Source organism: Magnolia sinica, chromosome 4 (assembly GCF_029962835.1).
Source record: "Magnolia sinica isolate HGM2019 chromosome 4, MsV1, whole genome shotgun sequence".
Classification (NCBI taxonomy): Eukaryota; Viridiplantae; Streptophyta; class Magnoliopsida; order Magnoliales; family Magnoliaceae; genus Magnolia; species Magnolia sinica.
Window position 1 is genome coordinate 56,813,785 of NC_080576.1, and position 19,188 is coordinate 56,832,972.

At 38.2% G+C, this 19,188-nt stretch overlaps 2 protein-coding genes across 4 annotated transcripts in view; both read left to right on the plus strand.

Annotated features, from left to right (window-relative positions):
• Positions 1 to 13,124, plus strand: part of LOC131243133 (protein SHORT ROOT IN SALT MEDIUM 1-like) — a 69,699-nt gene extending 56,575 nt beyond the window's left edge. Inside the window, exons 5-8 of one of the 2 annotated variants that reach the window (XM_058242255.1) lie at positions 12,375 to 12,408; positions 12,515 to 12,599; positions 12,697 to 12,723; positions 12,832 to 13,124. In XM_058242255.1, the coding sequence (XP_058098238.1) occupies positions 12,375 to 12,408; positions 12,515 to 12,599; positions 12,697 to 12,723; positions 12,832 to 12,844 (159 nt within the window). In that variant the 3' untranslated portion in view covers positions 12,845 to 13,124. Of the gene's footprint in view, positions 1 to 12,374; positions 12,409 to 12,514; positions 12,600 to 12,696 lie in introns of both variants that reach the window. The other variant, XM_058242254.1, reaches the window with a different exon arrangement.
• Positions 9,060 to 9,935, plus strand: LOC131243134 (protein SHORT ROOT IN SALT MEDIUM 1-like). 2 transcript variants are annotated; one of them, XM_058242257.1, is made up of 3 exons: positions 9,060 to 9,129; positions 9,628 to 9,702; positions 9,806 to 9,935. In XM_058242257.1, exons 1-3 carry the CDS (start codon positions 9,079 to 9,081, stop codon positions 9,911 to 9,913), a joined length of 234 nt encoding a protein of 77 aa, XP_058098240.1. In that variant the 5' UTR covers positions 9,060 to 9,078; the 3' UTR covers positions 9,914 to 9,935. The 2 variants fall into 2 exon arrangements, with proteins under 2 accessions (XP_058098240.1, XP_058098239.1); XM_058242256.1 differs by lacking the exon at positions 9,060 to 9,129 and having other exon boundaries at positions 9,158 to 9,702.
• Positions 13,125 to 19,188: the final 6,064 nt, after the last annotated feature.

Here is a 19,188-nt window from a genome sequence, read left to right on the forward strand (position 1 = left end):
TAAGTTGATGGGCTCATTAAGTAGGTCATGGTTGCATGCTGAGCGATAATTTTATAAAGATGCTCACCAAGTAGTCCAAAAGGCATTGGGACCTCTCCAAAAGAACCATGTTACCAAGATCTTGCACTCATTGATGAGTTGGAACAAGTTTGCGACCCTGAGATAACAATAAACCCATTAAGAAAACTAAAAAATATGCAAAATGTATATAACAAAAAACAACATAACAAAATAGTAGTAACCAAAACATAGTAGCCACCTATATATACCTGCCTATAGATGTTGCCCTTCTTAAAGAGTGGTGAAACTGGAAGCAATTTCTGAAACTATGAAAGAAGTGAAAGTCATAACAAGCAAAAGGTGGTATATGCAGAACATTTGGCCCAACCAATTAATAATCTATGTGGGCGTGTAGGGTTTTAACAGTCAAAACATCAAATTGCTTCATTGTTTTTGCTATTTTGAAATAGTTTTAAACATTCTTGAGCCCTCCAGATTAGTAAAGTGAGACAACAATAGTCATCTGGTAAAATAGGGAGTGCAAATGGTTGGGTTAGGTTGGGTCGAAGGGTGCCCTGTACCCGACCCATTACAGCTGTTGTTTTAGACCTAGACACAAGAGAAAAAAAATCGGGTTTGGTCCAAGTCATGTTAAAATAGAAAGTAGCTGACCCATTAATTTAATGAATTGGGAAAAATGGTTTTTTAGCATTTTTTTCTGTTATTTTTTCATAAAGGGCATTGTTCTCTCAGTATCATTGATATATATATATATATATATATATCATCAAGAGTATGTATGCTTTTCTGCAAATTTTATTTTTTTATTTATTTATTTTTGCAGAAATTGATTAGAATAAGAGACCTTTGTTATTCTAAACATCCTATAATGAAGTTTGCTTCGATAATGGCAGAGGACATTGATATAGTAAGTACTGCTTGATTTTTAGATCATTGACATATAGAATGGATTATTTTCATGTGGTTGTAGTTGTTTCTTTATGGCTCCCTTTTGATGTGTCTTGAGATTTTTAATATTCGAAAAAAAAGAAAATGATCAAATGTCACGCACTCCAATTGTTTTCAAGTGGAAGAACCATGTTAGCAATTTAAATAATAGTCGGAGCATGTTTATGAAAACACAACTTTTGCTATCAATGTATGGTGTCTTTTTGAGTAAGAAGTATTGCATTGTTATCCAATATTTTAATTTCACGGTATCTTTTATTCAAGTGGTCAAGTATGTGTTTAGATGCCTTGGATGGTGTTGAGCAAATCTATCAAGGAAAGACAGTTGAGATCCGTTGTTTATATTCATGATGCCTTGTTACACACACATGCATATATTCATGATGCCTTGTTTATTAGTTGGTGAACTTCCACAATAGTCATTCATTTTCCATGACTTGCTTGCTTATATGAAAGCATGAATCTAGAGCATTTGGCATCCGTTGAGCTCCAATAATTTGTTACTAATTTATGTTAAACTTTTTAGAAGTTGAAGTCTGTTGTTACTGTCATTTACTCGAAGCAAGCACCAAACACTATGGGATTTTGGTTTTGTTTGCACCTACTGAAGATAACCATGTGTTTTTGCTGAATTTTCTTAGAGAGAAGTCTTCCTTCTCAGCACAGCTCTTGCAGTATTTGCACTGGCTGGTGGTATCCTGGCTAACGAGGACTGTTATGATATATGCAAGCTCTGCTGTGAATCTAGGAAACTGTCAGAAACTGCCACTACTATATCACGAACATGCACCTATACAGGAAGGAGATCTAGTCCATGCTTGGGTGGATGGAAAATTTCTCCTTGTTTACCCCATATGTGAGGTATATGATGATATGCAGATCATTTTTAATAACTAGGATTGTCCAATCACCTAAAATCTGGGCCCATGACCAGTTCATGATTGTCCACGATGTAAGAACGGTTTGGATTATCATATGAATACGCTACATGAGGAATGTAATGGCATTATATATATTATTAAACATGGACAAGAAAACAAGACATTTACTTGCAATATGTTTGGAGCACATTTTGCCTATAAGTATTAGACTCTTATGTTATTGGAGGCATGCACTCCACATCAATATCTACTCATGTACATGTTGCAGATTTTCTTCAACTCATGTATTTTGTTTCTCTCTCTGCACTTCTGATGCATACTGTATGTTGTCTGATCCTGCTTGCATGTCTGAAGATTTTGGATCAATATCAAGAGGCATGTGATGCTCGATCCATGGAAGGTGCTGAAGTGTTGGAAACTTGCCTGAAGTGCAACTTTGGTCGGCTATTCCATGGGTGGTTTTGTTGCCAAAGCTGCAGTTGTCCACCCACATTTAAGGAAGTCAGCAGTTGAGACTGTTCTCACTCTTTCAAGTTGACACCATGTTAGCTTCTTTACTCTCTTCATTTTAGTTATAAAATCTTATGCATCTTCTTCTTCGTATTCCAGTAACTACATGCCTGACAAAATCGAGCAAGCGTTGTGGCCGTCTTTGGGTCATTACATTGTGTCAATTCATGCATGTACATGAGTTCGACATGGAGATGGACAAAAAGGGGAGGGGGGCTGATCCCATTGCGATTAGTTAATAAAGACACCAATGGATATGTTAAGTTGATTCATCTATTCGTAATATTTGAAGTTGGTTCTTAGTGATCCACATCGTTAATTTTGTAGGACCCTCTTTAATTCTATACACAATTCAAACAATCAGATTTCTTTTTACAACAATCCAAATTCATATGATTTAGCCCATTTCTAGCGATCGAAACCTTTGACATGGGCCATTTCGATGGATAAATGGCCCATTTCTAGTGATCCAAACCTTTGACGATTCGGCCCATTCAGTGATCCAAATGCATTTATGATTCGTGCTGCTATTAATGATCTAAACTCATCGTATGATTGAAGCCTCTTTCCATGAACCATCCTAATGGATATGTTAAGTTGACCCATCTATTCATAATATTTGAGGTTGGTTCTCAGTGATCTACATTATTAATTTTGTAGGTCCCTCTTCAGTTCTATACACAATTCAAACAATTAGGTTTCTTTTTACAACAATCCAAATTCATATGATTTCGCCCATTTCTAGTGATCCAAACCTTTGGAATGAGCCATTTCGATGGATAAAAAACATCGACATGCTTGTACAATTCAGTGGATCGAAATTGTTGATATGATTCGGCTCATTTGGCGATCCAAACTCATTATACAATTGATGTTGCTTTTAATGATCCAAACTCACTAGATGATTGAAGCTGCTTTTCATGATGCATGGCTATGGATATGCTAAGTTGATCTATGCGCTAAATTTTGTAGGACCTTCTTAAGCTTTACAAACGATCCAAACTGTTCATATGATTTGGCCCATTTGTAGTGATCCAAACCTTTGACATGCTTGGCCATTTCAGTTGAGTTGAATTTCTTATATGTCTCGGCCCATTCAACGATCCAAATTCATCTTATGATTCGCGCTGCTATTAGATGGATAAAAAATATTGACATGCTTGGGCCATTCAGTGGATCTGAATTGTTAATATGATTTGGCTCATTCGGCGATCCAAACTCATTATACAATTGATGGTGCTTTTAATGATCCAAACTCATCAGATGATTGAAGCTGTGTTTCATGATCCATGGCAATGGATATGCTAAGTTGATCCATGCCCTAAATTTTGTAGGAACCTTTTCAGCTATACAAATGATCCAAACTGTTCATATGATTTGTCCCATTTCTAGTGATCCAAACCTCTGACATGCTTGGGCCATTTCAGCGGATTTGAACTTGTTTTATGATTCGGTCCATTCAACGATCCAAATGCATCTTATGATTCGTGCTACCATTATTGATCTAAACTCATTATATGATTGAATCCTCTTTCCGTGCCCCATCCGAATGGATATGTTAAGTTCATCTATCTATTCATAATATTTGAGGTTGGTTCTCAGTGATGCACATCGTTAATTTTGTAGGACCCTCTTCAATTCTATACATAATTCAAACAATTTGGTTTCTTTTTACAACGATCCAAATTCATATGATTTATCCCATTTCTAGTGATTGAAATGGGCCATTTTGATGGAAAAAAAATATTGACATGCTTGGGCCATTCAGTAGATCCATATTGTTCATATGATTCAGCTCATTCAGAGATCCAAACTCATCATACGATTGGGGCTGCTTTTCATGGTTCAAACTCATTATATGTTTGAAGCTGCTTTTCATGATCCATGGCAATGGATACGTTAAGTTGATCCGTGCCCTAAAGTTGATCCAAACCTTTGACATGCTTGGGCCACTTCAATGGATCAAAACCTTTGTCGGGCTTGGTCCATTTCAGCGGATTTGAACTTCTTATATTATTCGGCCCATTCTGCGATCCAAATGCATCATATTTAAAATCATCCTATGATTGAACCCTCTTTCCATGACCTATCCCAATGTATATGTTAAGTTGATCCATCTATTCATAATATTTGGGGTTGGTTCTCAGTGATCCACATCGTTAATTTTGTAGGACCCTCTTTAGTTCTTTACACAATTCAAACAATCAGGTTTCTTTTTACAACGATCCACATTCATCACAATTAATTTGATGAAAAGCTCTACAAAAACTGCTGTGAATCTATTGAAATTTACGATATAATCCAGTGTTGGTGATCTAGCAGCTTCAGATTTATAGTTAGTTCATGGGTATTTGCAGGGGATATTTTTACAAGCAAGGTGTGTTTATTCGATTGTCTTAATTTGAGGTGTTGCTTCCATCAATATGATTTGCCGACTCTGCTGGAAGTTATACATCGGTGTTCTTTCTCCATTCTTTGACATAGTTAGACTATAAGAACTAAGTGTGCCGATTTCTGCACACTTAGGATCATATTCATGCTTGTGACAAATTCGAAAGTTGAATGTCTTATAATTGTAAGTTATATCACATTTGAGAATTACACCCAGACTGCATCAAGAATTGTGATCGCTATTTGATTCCACTTGTTCATTTATGTGATAGTTACCATGGAACTTTTGGATCTCTAAACCCACTTTTTCAAATGATGTACCAATCCACAGTTCCTATAAGGATGCTGGTAACCTATTTTTAAACTAAAAAAACTGTCTCATGACTTCTAAAGCCTTATTGTAGATTGACTTTTGATTTAAAACTATGTTCTTGTAGCTTAGGTACAAACATATAGGTATTCCGGTTAGGTGTTGAAATGAGGATGCTTTTCAATGCTTGTTGGATGCCAAGATCTCTGTCCAACAATCAAACCAGTTGATATTTTACAATGCCCGGTGGATGTGACATCCACGAAAAATTGTCTCATCACTTCTAAAGCCTTACTGTAGATTGACTTTTGATTTAAAACTCTGTTCTTGTAGCTTAGGTACAAACATATAGGTATTTCGGTCAAGTGCTGAAATGAGGATGCTTTTCATTGCTTGTTGGATGCCAAGATCTCTGTCCAACAATCAAACCTATTGATGTTTTACAATGCTTGTTGGATGCAACATCCACTAAAAAATGTTAGGGGCGGAGGAATTTAGTCATAGAATATTTTGACCTTTTGCCATTGAATGCAGACCGTTGAGGTATTTGCCTTCTTAACTGTCAATTTGTTAGCCACTAAGTTTAGCCTTGGGATCTTTTCTTGTTTGGGATATTCGTTGCCTAGGTCAATTGCGTCAGGCCTGTTTTTTGGGATCCAATCCATTCAATGATCCGAACTATTGATATGATTGAGCTGATTTTTTGTGATCCTTAGTGGTCTTACAATACAATCCTTATTTTGTATTCCAAATCTTTTACATGATTGGGCATGTTTTCCATGATCCAAACCTTTATAACATGGACCCATTCAGAGATTAAAACTATTTGCATAATTGTTCAATTCGAACAAACCATTAATATGGTTGGATCTGTTTACAATTATTTAAACTGTTCATATGATTTGGCCTCTCTAGTGATCCAAACCTATCACATGCTTGGGCCATTTTGGTGGATCTAAACTTTTCATGTGATTGGGCTCATATTGGTTGATCAAAATGCTTAATATGATTTGAGCAACTTTTCGTGATCCAGACTCATCATATGATTGAGTCTATTTTCAGTGATTGATGGTAATTGATATGCTAAGTTGATCCACATCTTTCATTTGATTGAGTTGGTTCACAAAGATCCATACTGTTATTATTTTAGGGCCCTTATTCAGTGCTACAAGCCGTTCAAATGATTGGACTTGTTTTTAATGATATAAACGATTCATATGATTGCTTCTTCTTCTTCTTCTTTTTTTTTCTGTGATCCAAACCATCTATATAGTTAGTCTTGTCCTCGACAATTCAATTAGTGGGTGTTGCATGCACCAAAATTGTTAGTGATTCGAATTGTCAGGCTCGTTTTCAGTGACACAAACCTTTGATATGTGTGTGCCTAATCAAGGGATCAAAACTGTTCATATGCTTGGCTGTTTTAAGTGATCTAAACCCCGTCATCTGATTGGATGAAAACCAAATGGAAAACTTAGGCTTCTGTTTACCAAGCCAATGAAGTAATGTTTTATACTCTTTGTTGGGTTACACAAGCACAAAAGTTCATTATGGGGAATCTTGACATATCAACGAGCTCATTTTCAACAATCCAAACCATGAATATGCCAAGGCCCATGTTAGTGATCCAAATAGTCAATGCGATACAACCATTAGTAGTAGCTCTTTAATTGTATTTTCACCCATTTGAGACAATTGGTGGGTGCATAAGTCATGCATAATGGGCCCATTTTCAATTATCAAAACCATTAATATCTCTTGTTCTGTCTTTACTGATAGAAACCGTTCTTATGGTTGGGTCCCTTTGCTGTGACATAAACTATTAATCACTCAACTCGTTTCTAGTTATGCCTATTATTTATAGGAATGGTCCCATTTTTAGTAACCAAACCATTTGTAAGATGGGCCAACCTTTTCAAATGCTTAAGTCATTCGGAGCACCGACCACCACCCACCGAGCTGGTGGTAGGGGAGTAGCCCATCCGTTTTCGGCACCGAATCGCCAGTGTACACGGACGCAGATTAGATACTGCCATGTTGAGTAGCGAGTTGGCTACTGAAGTGACATCACCAAGTTCTGTGGGCCCCACTATGATGTATGTGTTATATCCATAGATATCATTTTAGGGTATGAACCAAAGAATGAGGCAAATAAAAATCTGTAAGCTTGCATTTGTATTATATAAACTCATTTTGGTTACTATTTGAGTGATTTATTACGACAACGCATGCCTTTTGCTCCCCATTAAATGGAAACTTACTATTTAATGCATTCTTTTTGTAATTTTTTCATTCCTGGATATGTAAATATGTGTATTTAGGCATGTCCTAAAGTTTCACTGAAAAATTCCACCATTTCTCCATGTTTCCCCCTTTTTCCCTACATTTCCGATTATCGGCGATAACGATATTATATCTTTATCTCCGGCCAGCGAAACTTGTAGCGATACCGACAACTCGAACACTGGTTGCTTTTGGTGATCCAAATTAATTGATATGCTAAGGCTCATGTTCAACAATCCAATCAAATGTTTTATACATAGTTTAGTGCATTGGTCTCCCATTTCTTTTTCGTATGGTCATACAGAGCTCCACCAAGGGTGGTGGCGTTCTCTTGACTTGTGGGAGGAAAGATGACAATCAATCATTTTCGAACAATATCCCTTATGCTTCCTAACATATGTATAATGTGTGTGGGAGATGCGAAGTCATTGATCACCTCTTCATTCACTGCATGTTTGCTTGAAAGGTGTGGAACTACTTTCTGAATGCTCTCCATACAAGCTTAGGTGAGGTTGAATTCTTTTGTGGACCTTCTATGGTCTTGGCATGTAGGAGGGGTGGGAAAAGTGGGAAAGCTTTGTGGAGATTGCTTTTTTATAGGAGATGTTTTCAAAGTAGGAGTTCTTCGCATGTTGTGGTTGTTAGGGAAATAAAATCTAATGTTTGGGTTGAGCTTTTTATGTAAAGGCCATTAATCCTGCTAATATCTCAATTGTAGAGGTGGGTTGTTGCACAAAGATTACCACATAAAGCAGTTCTAATCAGCAGTTCTAATCAAGCGGAACAAAATGTAGCAAGAAAACTGTAAAGAAGGTAACCACAGGGCAACAAGATGAAACTTCTGCTGATCCATCAAGTGCTAAAAAATCCGTAAGCAAGAAAACTGTAAAGAAGGTTCCTATAGGAAAGACTGGTCAGAAGAAAGATGCAGATACAAACACTGGTGAATCACAAAGTGAGAAAGAAGTTGAGTGTCAAGAACATAAAATGAAGGGTAAGAAAGAACCAGACGGAACTTCCGTTGAGCAAGAAACTGCGGCTAAAACTACTGGAAAGAAGAAAATAATTAAAAAGGTGCCTAAGAAAAAGGCTCCTGTGATTGAAGAGAAGGGCACGAGTGCAGATAGCAAGAAGGATGAAAAGGGAGATGCAAGTATGGTATTACAGAAAGTAAGTGAAGCAAAAAATATGAATGAACGAGTTGGAGTTGCTGATGAGCAGGTAGTTGAAGCCAACAAATCCGGAAAGAATTTAACCCAGAAAAAGGAGTCTAAAACAACTGCTGAGAAGCAAGATGATGGTGCTACTGAAAAAGAAATCAAGGATGGCAGGGAGGATAAAAAGGAAGAGGCAAGAGTAGATGATAAGGATCTCAAGGTTGACAAAGATGTTGCTGGGAATAAAATGGAGGCTGGGGTCGCAAAGCATAAAGATCTGAAGAAGGATAGTCATGAGGGCAAAAGGGAAAGAGCGAAGGATGAAAAAGAGAAACAAACCAAGGATGGGAAGGATGGACCTAAAAGAAAATCAAGTAAAGAAGTAAAGGAAAAGGGGAAGCATGAAGAACCTCCCACAACACCCTGGTTTGTTTTTACAAACAAAATGTAGCAAGGGATTGAGAAACTTGGATATATTGTCATCTTTCAGTATGTCATTATGCTAGCCAAACTTTTATGATGATTATCTCACTGTACAGCTGTATCCTGCAGCTTCGCTCAATTTCACTCTCATTGGATGCGCTCCTGGATTATAATGACAAGGATATTGGAGGAATCAACATTTGAGGTTTGCTTTTTTCTTTTTCTTTTCTGTGTATTTACCCAATTGTCTACTGTTGGCCTAATTTCGAAATGCAGATGGCATTGCTGATTGACCTGACCTACTTGGTATCGACAAGGTTTTTGAGACCATTCTTATATATATCTATTTGGTTGATCTCTGTGGTTTCTTCATACCAAGCAGACCCAAGTGCGGTAACATTTTGTGAATAAGTCTGCAATGTCATACAGGTGGTATCTAAAGGTTTCAATGCATTTTAAATCCCATTTAAATGCTAAAAGAAAGAAGAAAATATTATTGCATTTTAAAAGATGCCTTTATGGGTACCTGCCAAAGAAGAAAATACCTTGTGTAGGTTTTGTCAACGCATATTTAGAAGGAATTTAAATCCCTTCACAAACTTGTCTTAAATCCAAGTTGCAGCTGAGCTGACAGTGCTGGTTATCTCTGATGGCTTTTGTTAAGTTGTTTTTCTTGTTTGTGATTCCACTGCACCTTTTGCAGCTTTCATTGTTTGCTGAGTCAACGTTTGAAATGCTTCAGTACCAAATGGGTTGTCGTCTTCTAGCATTTCTTGAGGTAGGTTCTGAACAGAAAATTTGTTTGTTTATTATTTATTTAAGTCTTACCTTGACCCCACTCTTCTGATCTCATTCAATCAAGATGCTTCCTTTATATGTAGAAACTGCGTATAAAATTCGTAAGAGAAAGAAATCAACGGAAGAGGCAGCGTGAAGAAACCCCTGCCAAAGAGAGTGACAAAGAGACAGAAGCGATCAAAGTTTACTGATGAACCTCCTGTAGAAAATGAATCTGCCAAACCTGAAAATGCAGGATGCTTCCAATCCAGAAAATGAAAATACAATGCCTAAGGAGGAGGCTTCTGCAGCTGGTCTCATTGAATCAAATATGGAGGACAATACTGATGAAGAGGATCCAGACGAAGATGTTGGTGAATATCAGGAAACGGATGATACTGTGTTATCGGATCCTCGTGAGGCAAGATTCTTTTCCTCGGTTGGTATTTAATATTTCTCTGTTTCCATAACTCCATCTTTCATGCTTGTTGATTCCTTGCCTTTGTTTTCTTCATCTCTTCACTTTTAGAGAATTTGGATCAAATAGCAGGTTTGGCATCTTTCTTTTATTTTTATTTATTATTATTATTATTATTATTATTTTTTGGTTTTCGTCACCATCTTCCAGAAGCCATTGCCTGATTGTATACCACAAATGTGTCTAAAATTTGTGGATGAAATTATTAAGCTGTATATTTCAACGATAATTAAGTTGTTAAAGTGATGTAGGAACCCTGTTAACAATAGATAGCTCTCACGAAACTGCATACATGGGGCCTGTCTGGTTGGCTCATGGTAGAGTAGATAATAGATTAAGAAAAGAATATTATGGCATAATCTATAATGCTAAAGATAGGTGTTTGGAACACTTAATCTAACTATAGTTTCAATGCATTATACATGCCATAATGCATTATATTGGTGATTTTTAGAAAGCTTATTCAGGGGGTGTTTGGATGGGCCCTCAGCCAAATTCATTGATTGTGTAATTAATGTGTTTGATTTACCTGAAATGCTAAATTTACTAGTTACTAATTCCCAATTAATAAAATGGGCACAAATCTTGAATTTGGCAATTAAAAAAAAGTTAGAACTCCCCAATTAATGAAGTTGGGAAGTCAAGGAATTTTTGATGGCTACGCTGGGTAATCATTCCACGGAATCAGTGAACTTGGCAATTTTCAATTGCTAAATTCACGAATTGTGTAGTAATTGTCTTTGGTTAATCTAAATTGTTGAATTTACTAAATACTAAATGCTGAATTAGCAAACAGGCACAAACGATGAAATTTAACTAAAAAAAAAGAAGCAGAACTCCCCAGTTCATGAAGCTGGAAAGTCAGGGGGTGAATGGATCCACACCTGCTGCAAAACGTCTATTTTTTTGGCCATCGATCTGAGGGCTATGATCATTATGGAATGTCAAGTTTCCAAGCAATTGTTTGGATGGTTCTCGTAGTCAGGTCAAAGTAATTCTCTTGATAGAGATGGGCAATCAAATGTGGGCACCATGTGATGGACAGTGATGATGCCTTTTTCTAGTGTATTGATTAAGAATCATTCATTTCCTAGTCATTGATCAGATGGGTAGGATCATCCAATCTAAGTGATTATTTTGGGAGGGATCTACAATGAAAGGTGGGACCACATGGAGGGTCCAGGTCATTGATAGGACCTCTTGTAGTCTAATGCGGACCATCTTCAATCCATTGATTGGATGATTTGGATGATTATATTAGGGTGTTTTTGGAGATGGACAATCAAAGGTGGCACCACTGTCGACACAATTGATTACACCTCACATATGGGGTGTGTAAGAGCATGGGCCACATCCCTTTGGATGGATGTGAATTTGGATGTAGCATACTTGTTCTGATAGGCGACATATACTTGTTCTGATAGGCGACATATACTAACTACCCAAATTTTGGTACAATCCAAGGTTCAGATAAACATGAAGTTCCTGGTTGAGTTTTTCTATGTACAAAAGACGTGACAATTTATGGTTGCTACAGTTTCTAAAGAGACCCACCTTCCGACACCCCTACCCCTGGACACAACTAAATGTATAATTTATTTTTTTCATTAATTATTTTTATTGCAGTGACACTTTAGTGCTAATGATTAGTTTTGAGGTTTTGACTATCGTTTTTTACAGTGGGCTGATTTTATTACAAACAAGTATTATTTCTTACTCTGTTTTTATTTTTATTTTTTTAACATGTAAAAGATTACAGTAAACTATGAAAGCATATATCTAATATGCTTGTGTGGATGTGTCATAAAGTCAGGCTTCTAAAAGTAGCCATTTTGGATGTCTTGTATCTGTTTTTGACCTGGCAGACATGTCAGTTTCCAGTTTAGGTAGTTTTTCTTCCTTTAAATTAATAAAAGCTTATGTTGTAATATGATTTCATGTATATGGTCGAATTTTTATTTGTTTTAATAAAAGAACTAGTTACCTCAACTTGCCTAGGGTCTTGGTTTTGTGTACTGAGGAATTCTTCAAGTGTTTGATTGGTAGGTTTATTTATTTGTTGGCTTTGCTGCATCCAACGTTTATTCTTTTAGCCCTGGTGTGAGAATCTGTGACGTCCGTGTTTTGGTTGAGACAAACACTTGCAAAGCATGCTTGGGTTCTGCATTCCCTCTAGTGATACTTCCCATTTTCAGGCAGGAAATGATGAAGAGGTAGCTGATCTGCAAGGTAAGCATGACAAGGAGACAAGTGATGGCATAAACAAAATGGAGGAACCCACAGATGAAGTAAAGAGTGAAGATAAAACAGCTGAGACAAATGACGAACTTGTTAGGGAAAAGAGCAATGATCAAGTGGCTGAGTCAGAGAAGTCTGATGCTGCCGCAAAGGAGTCGGTTGTTGATAAAGAACTATTACGGGTGTGTAACTGAACCGCACCTCTACTTATCTAGTCAAACATCAAGCTCAAAAAACATTTCCAGCATTTCTGAGATGGGCTTTTTAAACTTGGAACAGGCATTTAGATTCTTCAACAGGAACCGGGTGGGCTACATCAAGATAAACACCATTGAATGGTTCCTTTTGTCACTCGTCAGTTTATCATAAGCATGTTATTTAACTGCAGTTGTCATAAGCTCACTTACTTGGCAGGTTGAAGATCTGAGGTGGATTATTCACAACTTGGGGAAATTCCTCTTCCACGGGGATGTAAGACGTACATCATAGTGTGGCCCCAAAATACCATGTAAGTCATTGCCACACAATTCGCTTACCACCCCCCACATGCTTCCAACCTCAGGAACCTCAGGAAGCTAGGTGAGGCACGCTATGAAATTTTGTGAAAATTCGATCCTGTCCATCCGTTTATTTGAGATCATGCTAAGACATGGCCAAGAATGAGCCAGATCCAAAACTAAGTGAGCCACATGATAGGAAAAAAGTAACTGGGGAAATCTCCCTTACCACCGTGATGTTTATATGCCATCCCTGGTCATTTCTGCAGGGATGAAGTAAAATGGAAAAATATTTGCCTGGTCGAAATCATTCCTTGGGTCATGCTCTAAAATAACCTCTTTGGTTGGTGTGGATATAACACATGAAACTTAAACCTAACCAACAGGGATTCATAGTATAAAAAAAGAAAAAAAGAAAAACGGTTCTTCAATAGAATCTTCTGCAATCACAGGTTCCGTCGTTCCCATAGCTTCTTCATTAATGGCTAGACCTGAACTCTACAATGGAGCTCCTCAATTCAAGTTCGTTCCCAAGTCAATCTCCTCAGTCTCTATTGACTAGAGGCTCTTTATTATTGGTATTTTTCCTATGAACCCTATTCATCTAGATGTCTATGATGAGAGCTATAGCTCAGTTAGTTAGAGCACCTCGTTTACACGCGCCAATGCTTTTTCAGGGGAGTCTATCATTCAATCAACAGAATTGATCTTATTGAGAAATCGATGTCTTACTCTGTGAATTTTGGCACGGATTAACTTAAAAGCCTAATTTGTGTCAGTCCACACTTCTAACGGTCATTTTTTGGCACGAATTTACTTAAAAACTTTCAAGTTACTGGATGCTAAGTGGGTCCATTGTAATTTTTGTGATAAATTCACTGCCTAACCATTTTAGGCAAGATACAAAAAAATCAAGTGGATTCAAAACAAGGCGCATGAGAGGAAACAGTGCAGATTTAGTGACCACCGTTGGAACATTTGCATGGTTACAATATCATGATAAGTTCTTTAAACGGTTTGGATGGCATATAAACATGAACTTATAGCCCAAGATTATTTCAATGGCGAATTTTGACTCCACCCGATTTTGATATCTTGTACTAAAAGTCTAAATGATACGCCCAAGCAGAGAGACGGAGTTTACTTCTAAAATCCATCACGGTGGGCCTCATCTAGCATCCAAGCGCAAGAGCTCCTTAGCTAGAAAGTAGTGGATTGGCTACTGACAGGTTGAGCAGCGAGACTCCTGCTGAAGTGACTTCTTAAGAGCGCTTCCACGCGGATTGGCTACTGACAGGTTGAGTAGCGAGACTCCTACTAAGGTGACTTCACCGAGTTTTGTGAGCCCCACCATGATGTATGTGGGCCCTACCATGATGTATGTGTTGTATCCACACCGTTCATCCAAAAGTGTCCTCTAGAAGTTTTTAATGGTGGGTGTCACTCTTCCCACTGTTTTCTGTGGCGGGGTCCATTCAAGCTTTGGATCCGACTCATTCAAACATTCAAGCTTTGGATCCGACTCATTCTTTGAATTTGCCCTAATATGATCTCTCCAAATGGATGAACGGTGTGGATACAAAGCATACATCATGGTGGGGGCGACGGAACTTGGTGACGGTCTCACTACTCAACCTGTTAGTAGCCAAGATGAAACGCTGCTGATCTATCAAGCGCTAAAAAATCAGCACGTTGGAACTCTTCGTGCAACAACATTCATCCATGGTTCAAGCAACCAGACTAATTGTATTGGTATATAAGTGATATATAAGTGAGAAATGGACCCGCCTGTATGGAATGCTGGTATAATGAAAACGACGGTAATTCGGGCCAAGCAGTGTACTCCTTAAACTTCAATTGTAGATGTATGGTTCTTGAGTGCTTATGACCAGACCATGCAAAGATAAAACAAATTGTGTATTTTATAGGAACTAGATCTGTTGAGAGAAACTAGGTGTGATTCTGAAAACTGTACTTTCGGCTTAAAAACAAAAGATCAAAATAGAATTTGAGAGACAATTACAGGAACTACAGTGCCATAAGTATGATCCTAAAAACTGTATCTTATTGGCTGAAAAACAGAAGAACAAAATAGAATTTGACAGGCATAGTTACAGGAACCAACAATGCCATAATCAGCATAGGCAAGATAAGATGTTTACAGTTATTTGGAAACATTAATAAGCTAAATAGTAAAAGCAAGACTGCAACAAGGGCCTGATTAATACAATTACGTTGACAACTAACTAATGTAATATAGCATGAGTGCATGCCATGTTCAGCTCATGCATCATTCTAATCCCGATTGTACCTGGGTTCAGGTCCTACATGAAAGAGGCCCAAACCCAGAACAATGCGAACCCCAGTAGGCCTGGGGTAATGGTACTCTAGGACTCGACCTATTGATACCCTATTTAGGGTAAATTCTTTTAAAAGAAATAAGTTATTAAAAGAAGAGCACCTGCAAGTAAACCAATATACATAGCCATACAGCACAGGAGCTTCATAAGCATAATATTGCTTGAAATTAACAAAATTAATTTGTTCAATATACCATTAATTAGCATTAACTATCCCTGCAAAGTTAGTCAATGTGTTTTTCTCCCATGCACGTTTAGAACCTTCAACTCAAACCAACCTAGACCTTCTTGTCAGAGTTGATGTTTGCACACACACACACACACACACACACACACACACACACACACACTCATAAGGCGATAGTATTCTATAAGACTCATGGAGTAAATAATCAATCCAAATGGCAACTCAAGTGGCGCATAGCACAAAGAATGATTAGGAGGGTAACCCACCAAAAACATTATGTCAGAGGTTTTGTCAGTTTCACCATATTAAATTTTCCAAGCCACTCATTGGATAAGCCTAAGTAGAATGAATAAATTGATAAGGATGTTGCATACAGATTTGCAGCTACCAAAATTGTTCACCCAAACTCATGACGAGAAATCCACAGGGACGAGAATCGAACTAGTCATGACAGGTAATCCACAAGGAGGGGAATCGAACTAGTTGTGACGGGTAATCGATGGGGAGGGGAATTGAACTCATGTCGGTGGGAAGCAAACCCACGACCAAAGTCGTTCGCCCAAACTCGTGATGGGTAATCCACGGGGAGACGAATCAAACTCGTGTCTATGAGAAGCAAACTCGCAACCAAAGTTGGGAGGGGAATCAAACTCGTGTCTATGGGGAGGAAACTGATGACCAAAGTCGTTCGCTCAAACTCGTGACAGGTAATCCACAGGGAGGGAATCGTTCGCTCAAACTCGTGACAGGTAATCCACAGGGAGGGAATTGAACTGTAGGGAGCAACCCACGACCTCACCTAAACTCGTGAAGGGTTTTGGGAAGTGAAACCTCATACCTTTCGAATCTAGATCTAAGTAAAAGGAGAAGAAAGGATTGGGGTAGTCTCATCCTTGAGTATGGATTTGACTATCCTTCTATTGGAGGTGAATGATATTTGGCATTTAGAGCCTGTTTGTTTTGACGTAATTACATGTATTTGTAGTGTAAAAGCATAATAATTAGGTACGTCCCCTGTTTGAAACGAATGTAACAATGTCCCATGCATTACGGCTCGAAAGAGAAAAGGAAAGAAGGGGGAAATACACTTATCATGTACCGTATTCTGCTGAAGAGGATGAAGTGCCCTTTCCGGCTAACTTCAAGTGCCCCGACTTTGCAAAGTTTGATGGTCGCGGGTCATCTGAAGAGCACCTGACGCATTCATCACAATGATGAGAAACTTCGCCACGGTTCCCCAATACTGTTCAAGTCCACAATAACAAGACAAGCCTTTTGATGGTACTTCACGCTATCGTAGGGTTGATTAAGACACCTGACGCATTTCATCCCAATGATGGGAAACTTCGCCACGGTTCCCCAATACTGCCTCTGATTGTTCAAGTCCACAATAACAAGACAAGTCTTTTGATGGTACTTCACGCTACCATAGGGTCGATTAAGACCTGAGAGCAAATGCAAGACATCTTCATCACCAAATTCTTCTCTATAGAGAGAGAGAGAGAGGTATCATTGATAGATCTGATGTTAGTTCAAAAGAGGCCGCGAGGGACTGTGGAAAAATTCATCAACTGATGGAGGTCCATAGTGGCGGTGCCGGGAACTACCAAGTGAAGAACAAGTCAAATATATAGGGCCTAATTGGGTAGGGATTTTGGTGGGCTCATACTTCTCACAGCAGATTCCCTCATGATAAAGCAGTGATTTCCCACTTAAATGACAATTATATCTAGTGAAGAATAAAAATAAAAATGAAACCCTAAAAAGATGGAACATGTATTTAAACAGGAAGGCGATGTCCAAAGCATTCGAATTTGATAGGATTGATACTATTTTTTTGGGTTAGCTTTTTAGTTCACACCCCACAATCAGTACACACTCCACTGTTAGCCACCCCCACTAGGGAATCGATGCCAAGACCTTAGTGTTGAAACGAGGGTATCTTCGAGTCTACCACTTGAGCTATGAATCAAGATGTTATTTACACATAACTAAAAACCCCCAGCACCACCGTCACCATAGCCTTGTCCTTGCTATTTGGTGTCAGCATGTTTCATGGTGTCACCATAGCCTTAGTGTTAAGGATTAAATACTTTAGTAAAAACATTCTGCCTATTTCATGGTTCAACTTTCTATTTAGGGATTAAATGCTTTCAAAAAAAATTTCAAATTGCATTTTGTGTTTTCTAGCATAAATTATCTATATTATCGTCTCTCTTTTTTAAAATAAATTATCTATATTTTTACAATTCCCTTTTCTTTTCACTATATTTTTCCAAACAGATGAAAAGAAAATGAAATTTTATTACATCAACATTTCGCATCTTCAAGCAGGCGTTCGTATTGTTTTGCATCTTCAAGCAGCAGAAATGTGGCATAGGATTCATTCAAGCTTGACGGAAACCATTGGATGATTCTTCAAGTTAAGAAGACGTCAACAAAAGCAGCAACGGAATCATAGTACCATAATGACCTGGCCAAAACATCAGGCTTGGGAAAAAATGAAAAAATTAAGACAGATAACAGGTGGTAGTTGACAGTTGGCAATGTTTTGTATGACTTGCACACTTGATGAGTCAACTAGCCCACTCGATGCACAACAGAGTTGTCACACATAATTACAGTTTGACACGCGTGGCATTGTAAGCTGAGTGTAGGGAGGGTTGGTTTACCAAAGCTCGTTAAGTGTAGGGAGGGTTGGTTTACCGAAGCTCTTGGTGGCATATGCCCCAACAGGTAATGCTCTTAAACTCAGTTTCTAGGGACTTCAGATGGTTAAAAGTGTTCTCTGATGACCGTCAAACCATTGCTATGTAAACTTTAACAATTAGAGATATTTTTCAAGATACTTGACATGACATAAATCTAAGAGGATTAGAGAAATTCTTGCATACCTGGTAGGTGTTAGGTCCTGGAACTGGTGCCAACTGTCCACCTTGTGTCCAATTAATCATATGAAAATGTCTGTGCTCTGCTTGCACTTGATGGACCCTGCCCCAACTGGAGGTGGTATACTGTTACTGGAAATAAGTCCAGAATGCATTGGATTCATGCCCATCATGTGAGACTGTGGCAATGGTGGAATCATCTGATTTGCTATCTGTTGCATTAACTAAACCAGGCATAAGACTAAACATTGGAAGCTCCCAATTTATAGCCAGAACTTGAAAGAAGATGAAAGGGGGCCTACACTAAAATGTGGGTCTCGCACCATTTCTTAAAGGGCAGTAACTCCTCCAATGTACACATGGCATACATGTACGCCAATCAAGGACCCATCAATAGCGGGGCTCATTATAGAAGGAGCATGGTTGAAGATCGCACTGATCAGACGAGCTCAACCATCTGAAATTGGCAACTGAATTTGGACAATAGACCATTTTTTGTCTATATGCTCATTTGGACCCTAATATGATGGTTAGAATCGTCCTTAGATATGTTCCGCCCACAACGATTCCAACAATTTGGACAGTCTAATCTATGCACATTTTATGCCATGTGTACTGAGGATGCGTCATCACCATTTAAGAAATGATGGAAGAACATAGTAGTCTAGCCACAGAGTACTAAAAATAGTAACTAACAAATAATGACAATAATGAAAGAGAAGGTACCATTGGACCAAGCTGTGGTGATGGCACCATCACAGCCATTGATAAGAGCATTGATGATGGGATGGTTGGAGTCATCGAATGGGTAGTGGAGGGCGGCGAGGTATATGAGGATG

What these genes read in the sequence shown, in the direction of transcription:
- LOC131243134 (XM_058242256.1), top strand. Translation starts at nt 9,574, where the DNA reads ATGGCTTTTGTTAAGTTGTTTTTCTTGTTTGTGATTCCACTGCACCTT. An exon ending in GTCTTCTAGCATTTCTTGAG is followed by an intron (nt 9,703 to 9,805) that starts GTAGGTTCTGAA and finishes CTTTATATGTAG; the next exon opens with AAACTGCGTATAAAATTCGT.